This window comes from Ciona intestinalis, chromosome 10 (assembly GCF_000224145.3).
Source record: "Ciona intestinalis chromosome 10, KH, whole genome shotgun sequence".
NCBI lineage: Eukaryota > Metazoa > Chordata > Ascidiacea > Phlebobranchia > Cionidae > Ciona > Ciona intestinalis.
The window spans coordinates 1,086,974-1,093,565 of record NC_020175.2 but is presented as its reverse complement, the minus strand read 5'-3'; the positions used below and the strand labels follow the sequence as shown (position 1 = coordinate 1,093,565).

Genomic DNA, 6,592 nt, shown 5'->3' with positions numbered 1-6,592 from the left:
TTTATAAACTTAGACGAATACCCATTGTTGAAGCTGTGTACCTTTAACAGCTCATCATTAAACCTGTATTATTTGGGCGGAAATACGCACATTATTGTCTGCATCTTTAATGACCTACTCGTCCGTGAAGGCAAAACACAACTGAATAAATTTTGTCTACATGTCTGAAGAGTGGATAATATGCTCTACTGTTGTTGTTTTCTTAACAGACAGCACTTCGCAGAACACACAGTCTTATTTCTCAAACTTACGCGTAGCGAAAAACGCAAGACTACCGAACGCATTAATCAATTTTTAAAACCCATACTAGCTGTATTGTGTTCCCATATAGTATATATCATACAATCCAGTCTCAGTGCCTTTTTACGCTTGCCTAATCGCACATTTTTCCGTTTTATACGATGTTCGCGTGGTACTAAGACCAGTTTTTAAAAACGAAAGTGAAATTCTATACTCTAGTTCATATTTACTTTTATTTTGTTTATAAGTTATTAGCGTACCTCTGAAACACCTTTACATACTATAGTTAAAGAACCACTGCTTCAACGCTAAGTTAAACCAACAGCTTTAACAAAACAGACGGTCCTTAGCCGATCTGAAGAGCACCGAGCACGTTCAGTTCAAGTGAGAGTCGGTCCAAGCGAAATAACGAATGGATTACAGTCGTTGGCTTGTTTATTCCGCATTCATCGCATCCGAACCACACCAGCCGACTTCATAGGCCAGTGATAATGGTATTGGTTTATTACTTCGCTAATGGAAAGTACATGACGTGTGTAAGATGTAAATAGGAAAAAAACAATATATAATTAACCGTTGCGTCACTCAGCGGTAGAATACCGTAGCACGTGTGGTATTTTCCGTAATGGAGATTGGACCACACAAAGTCGTGTAATTACAACAATAGAAAAAGACGTGTAACATGTAATAATGATATCAATTACATTATATTACCTTTGCCCTAGAATTGGATCTGTAACCCTATATAGGCTCACTTTAAACATTTAGAGTGTAATTGTTTATGATATTAATTTAGACTCTTATTAAAAGGCGCATGTTATATATGCATTTCGCTTGAACACTAATTTGTTAAAGTAGATAATTGTATCCGATTTACTACCAGGTATTGTAAGTTGCTCTTATCTTTAATTAAAGGTTTAGCTCATTTTAAATTAGGTTATCCATAAGACACTCCCATGTACAGATGACATATTTATCACTTAGGACATCAATTCTCACGAACTAATAATATCACAAGGTGTTGATAACAATAAAAGATTTATTTTTATTTCACAGCGACTTCCGTGACTTAAAATAAATGACGTATTTTATTTACGGCTAATCGTATCGGGAAAAAAATAGCTGCTGACCTAATTTGTTACTGCTTTTTCGCTAATGTTTACTGCATGTTGTGGTTTGTGGCTTTCGTTTCTAAGAAACGCAGTTGTTGTCGACTACCTTTGACCAGCAGACCAGAGCGTCAGCAATGTGATTTAACCTTTTAATACATTTTTTGCGTGTTGGGTAATATATAGGCTAACCCTTTTGTATCCGCTATATATACGGAGGTGGGGGAAGATGGGACACATTTTTATTCTATTTTCTTGTCCCATTTGGCAGTAAACAAAGAACATTCAAAGAGTTATAAAACCGTATCCTCACGACTCCCACTCCCATAAACCGTTGTTAATTGTTTAAAACACAAGCAGGATATTTTATTCGTGTCCCATCTTTCCCCACCCTACTATACTACATAAAAACAACGTGGAAAAAGTTTCAATGTTACTACTTTACTATCTTATATAAATACTGTAAGATCCGTTTGTAGTAAGCGGTGTCGTAAAGATGTTTGTGTTTTGCTGAGCTTTGGTTTATAGGGCCGGCTAAGTGTGCTATTTCTTGCGTGTTGTATTTCATCTAATCTTCTTATACATGGGAGTATAACGCAGACGCCACACACATACAAGCGACTGTTTACTAAACTTTCTGGGTCAAAATCTCAGCACCCTAATGCTCTTATAGTACACTTGGGACATGGTTGCACGAACACACATCTAAAGAAAGTCTTATCCATATTCGGCTACAAGAAATCAGACACAACACCAATTATTCCGTCAAACCTAACCATGGGTCATTAAGATTACTCTCCGCTGGTGTACAATTACCAGCTTATCCAACTAGGCCGGACATAATAGTCATAATCCTTTGTTTTAGTCCAACATATAGGGTAAAGCAAGGCAAAGGTTCTTATAGATAAGTAATGGTCCTTTGCGCGGTGGGCCTGTTTGTATGCTAAACATGGGCAGCATTCAACTGAGGATATATACATTAAGATTCCCACGATAACAATATCAGGCCTCTGCGGAGAACGATAAAAGCAATTTCACTGCCGAGATGTACAGACATACATTTGTCAGGTTTGACGAAACCAAAGTACTTAAGGGTCGGACGCTTTTAAAACATACAAGATTTCAGAGATAGGCATAAAAAGCGATTGCGATCTCTGGTTGGAAAAAGAATCAATTCGTGGCATTTCTTTTCTCCAAACTTTACATAAATCAAAGGATCTGAGCAATACAATATATCAGAGGAACAAAACGCATTATGGAGTTGGTAATATGTAGTAACTTGTAAACGTGCACGATGTGTGTGAAACACAACACCCGTGTAACAACGACTGTTGTTGTCCGCTAGAAATAGGTTACGTGTACTCATAGTTATTATTTTACAGCTCAGCAGCGTCATCTATCGGCTAAAAACACAAAGCCATGACGAAACGCAGTACGTGACATTTGGTTAAATCCGTGTCGATAAAACTACATACACTTTCTCCGAGTGCTGAGATACAGGATATAATACCCCAGCTGTTCGCACACGTTCCCAAGCCTATATGTGGTTTAATGAACCAAACTAAAACATGTCAAACTTGAATCTCGTGCGGCCGTTTATCAAAGTGACCCCTCTCTGTCAGCGACCAATCACCTTCTACGTTCCGGAGGCCTTACCTACACCTCACGAATACGGCATTAACATTCAGTAAACATTTGACTAAACGCACGAACGCTACTCGGGGCACTGTGGTTCAGTGTTTCTCTGGGCGAAAAAACAGGTCAATTTGTGGCAAGTTACTTAGAAATTGCACCGAACAGCAGAAGGCTAAGAAAGTGCAACTACACGACAATAAACTTTTCGGTTTGCGCACAAAGAATTTTCATTATTAGTCAGCACAACAAGAGTCGGTGAGCTGTATTGACCAAGCGATGCCTCCGGTTCTACTGTTAGTGTTTTGAAGTTTATTCATGTTATACAATTTTACGGTTGCATAAATTTAACTACTTTTCAGATATCAGTTAAAACCGTCAAGCGTGTTTTAAAGCCGCCAATTTCTGATAAGCCATCTGATGTGACGGGTGACTGCAAAAATAACTTTCTACCTGGGTGAAAATCTCACATTGTACAGAGTACAGCGTAGCACGTCATTGTACCCGAGATTTAGTGGAGCTGAAATTAAATCGACACCAACAGTGCTACAACATATTTAGTGACCACTGGGTTTAAAACAATTTCTGCTAAACAGTACGCTCAACAACACATTTAATTTATAGTAACAGTATGTGACCAGCATCTAACCTCGAATCCTTAATACTATGCAAAGCGTCTTGCTACTAAGCCATTGGGTGACAAACATACACTCAGCAAGAATGTGGAAACTGTTAAGGTTTTCTTCTATTTCATGCAAGAGACTTTCTTATAGTTAAGACCTGTGAAGTTAAGGATATCAGACAGTAAAGCAATGGTTTGAATGTAGTGGATTTTATTTAAACGGTCTTCATGTCTCGTTTCTTTGCAGCGACTTGTCCTGCAATTCTATCAAGATCTCGCTGACCACTGGGTGTGATTCTGCGACCACTAGAGACACAGGAGAGTGTTACTTAGAGACATAAAAAACTTGTAAACATATATGCTTACTGCAATAATGAAAAAAACATTACTAAAATAAACACAAAAAATAGTCTTTGTAAAGGTAAAGGCAACACAGTTCCACGATACCAAAATACAAATTTAGGTTATATTTTAAAAACCTTTGGTGCAAAATTTTCCTATACATAACCCAACAGACAAACCTTACAGTTATAGCATGAATAAAACCACTCACCCAATCTCATCCTTAGTTACCAACTTAATTGATTCAAGGGATTGGAGAACTTTACGAGCAACAGAAGATGATCCTGCACAGAAGTGGGAAGGCTTGGTCCCTCTCCTCTTACGACCTGAACAAAGTTATGGATTAAGTTTCTCTATCTATTAACATATATTAACAAGGTCTGTACTCAGTAGCTCTAGCCCAATATACATTGGAGCCAGAGGTGTCAGACTTGTTTTAACATTAATTTTATACCTTGAAACAGCTTTTACCCGGTGGTTGAGGTTAGGTGACTATAGAAATGAGTACAGCCTAATTACACTACTGCAACATAAACAACAAACAAAAGTAGCAAATAAATTAAAAAATTTCTTCTGGCATTTAATTGCAAACAGACAATTTATTGTTTAAATCGCTTCATTAGAGTGAATGACACCCACCTAGCAGCGCATAATAATATTATGGTAAACTAGGAAATAATATACTAATTACTAAGCGTAGTTAGTCTAAACTCTGAAGAATATAAGCAACACCTCCAAAATAAAGCACTGCAAAAGAGTCGAAACTATGTTTTTCACACATTAAAAAGATTGTCAAGTGACATATGTTTCAACATAACCCACCTCCATAAATCTTAATGAATGATTTGACACCGACACCCCCACGAATGTAAAGGTGGCGAATGGTGGACGCACAACGCACGTAATACCAATCGGGGTTGTAGGGGGAGAGTTCCTTGTGTTTGCCGGTCTTGATCAAGTCAACCCACTCAGGGACCTTCATCTTACCCGACCTGGGAATATGTAGAGGTTTTGGTTTAAACCAAACATTGTTATATACATGCTGTTGCTGCATAAGGTATAATGTAAATCTCGAAGATAACTTTTGACAACTTTTTTTAATGTAACTTTGAAGAAGTGTGCCCGACTGTGTCATAAAGATCAGAACAGGAGTTAGTTCAACCGATTAAATCACATCCTAAATTAGTTTATATTGTCTCACACAATCCTATATAGTTTGTGAGGTTTTAAACAATTAAAAATGTATGTCAATTTTAGTCGCAGTTTGGTGCTAGACTGCTAGTGAAGAATCTTCCCCTCCCCACCTTATTTGCTAACCACTAACCCCTAGGTTAGGGGGTTAGGTGTTGATGGTTAGGGGGTTAGTGGTTATAGGGGTTAGTGGTTAGCAAATAAGGTGGGGGGAGATTCTTCACTAGCACCAACAGACAAACAATACTCAAAACTTCTGTATTTTTGTAGCACAGTTGCAGGTTTAATCCTTATGTTCAAAAATAATGATGCATAGAACAAAAGAGAAGATTTATAATCCCGTTAAAATTTAGCAACAACTGTCCTCATGGAATACAGTAATCACTAATCAAATCACATAGCAATAACAGCATTTCACATCTTTTAACTTTGACTGAATGAACATACTGCAACTGGAAATGATATATGACAATACAATCATAAACGTTTAACAGTATAGTAAAGCAAAAATCGATTAAAATGTACAGACTTACTTTTTTAAATGTGCGGCCAAAGCCATCACGAAGTCTTGCTGGTTCACATCCTTTACTGTAACCCCAGACATCTGAAATAAATAAATTCAGCATTCTTACTTTATAAACTGCGATATTCTGATCTAAATACCCCAAAAAAGTAGAAAAACCTAAGTAAAATAAGACAAACCTTCAACACGGCGTGCTGTTAACCAAAAAGACATGAACATCGAAAACTTAATTTGACAACGATTCGTGATAGACTCGAAACAGACTTGCACTGGGGAGCATTTTTTAGCGCTTACTTTAAAGCTGGTATTGAACAGAGTTTTATTTATTTCTACATTAAAGACAAAATTTTATACCAAACAGGTTCAAATATGCCGTACAGGTATGTTAGCCAACTCATTAAAGCTGCATTGATTTCAGCGTTTTAATTTTTAAAAGAACATGTTGCCATATCCGACATATCTTACTCTCACATAAAAAACTTCTGTAACCATAGATCTATGCTGTAACCTAAAGCTTGACTGCCTTTTTGTTTTGCCTCGCAACATACTGTACCATATTTAACGCCACAATTTTGTATTGTAATAAATAATATCAGAGAACAACCTATGTAAACCAAAGTCCATAGAAATCACAAGTTAAGAAACGTAACAATTTGGACGCCATTTTTGTTCGAAGAATTTGGCGGGAAAGAGAAAGCTAGTATGTTTATGTTGTATATAGAACTGCGTTATATTGATGTTTTGTAGCTTATACAACACTTTATGGTGTTTGCGTACTTTGTATTTCATCAGTCTGTGTATAGGTAACATGTTATCGACAATAATTGTTAGCATGGTTGAATACTTTGCTCCCAACTGCACTGAAAGCAGCAGTGAAAATGTTACGTATTTTCTTTTTCATTGAAGTCGGAAAGAAGGAAAAGTTGGTTTGTC

At 37.0% G+C, this 6,592-nt stretch overlaps 2 protein-coding genes across 4 annotated transcripts in view; both read right to left on the bottom strand.

Moving 5' to 3' along the window:
• Positions 1-3,796: 3,796 nt before the first annotated feature.
• On the bottom strand, positions 3,797-5,929 carry LOC100186249 (40S ribosomal protein S19). Of its 2 annotated transcripts, none has more exons than XM_002128869.4 (5): positions 5,839-5,929; positions 5,670-5,740; positions 4,768-4,937; positions 4,157-4,271; positions 3,797-3,909 (listed from the first exon to the last, which is right to left on the bottom strand). In XM_002128869.4, the coding sequence occupies exons 2-5, from the start codon at positions 5,738-5,740 to the stop codon at positions 3,819-3,821; spliced, it is 447 nt and encodes a 148-aa protein (XP_002128905.1). In that variant the 5' UTR covers positions 5,839-5,929; the 3' UTR covers positions 3,797-3,818. The 2 variants fall into 2 exon arrangements, with proteins under 2 accessions (XP_002128905.1, XP_002128954.1); XM_002128918.3 differs by lacking the exon at positions 5,839-5,929 and adding an exon at positions 5,800-5,819.
• Positions 5,930-6,212: 283 nt separating this feature from the next.
• Positions 6,213-6,592, bottom strand: part of LOC100176043 (dihydrolipoyllysine-residue acetyltransferase component of pyruvate dehydrogenase complex, mitochondrial) — a 7,650-nt gene continuing 7,270 nt past the window's right edge. Inside the window, exon 12 of one of the 2 annotated variants that reach the window (XM_026836495.1) lies at positions 6,213-6,263. The gene's annotated coding sequence lies outside the window, so the exon portion shown is untranslated. Of the gene's footprint in view, positions 6,268-6,592 lie in introns of both variants that reach the window. The other variant, XM_002128793.5, reaches the window with a different exon arrangement.

Bases quoted from the DNA above. Each gene is read 5' to 3' on its own strand.
- LOC100186249 (XM_002128869.4), bottom strand. From the start codon at position 5,740: ATGTCTGGGGTTACAGTAAAGGATGTGAACCAGCAAGACTTCGTGATG. The intron at 4,272-4,767 runs GTGGGTTATGTT...AACTTTGTTCAG, and splicing joins ATTCATTAAGATTTATGGAG to GTCGTAAGAGGAGAGGGACC. The intron at 3,910-4,156 runs GTGAGTGGTTTT...CTGTGTCTCTAG, and splicing joins GTAACTAAGGATGAGATTGG to TGGTCGCAGAATCACACCCA.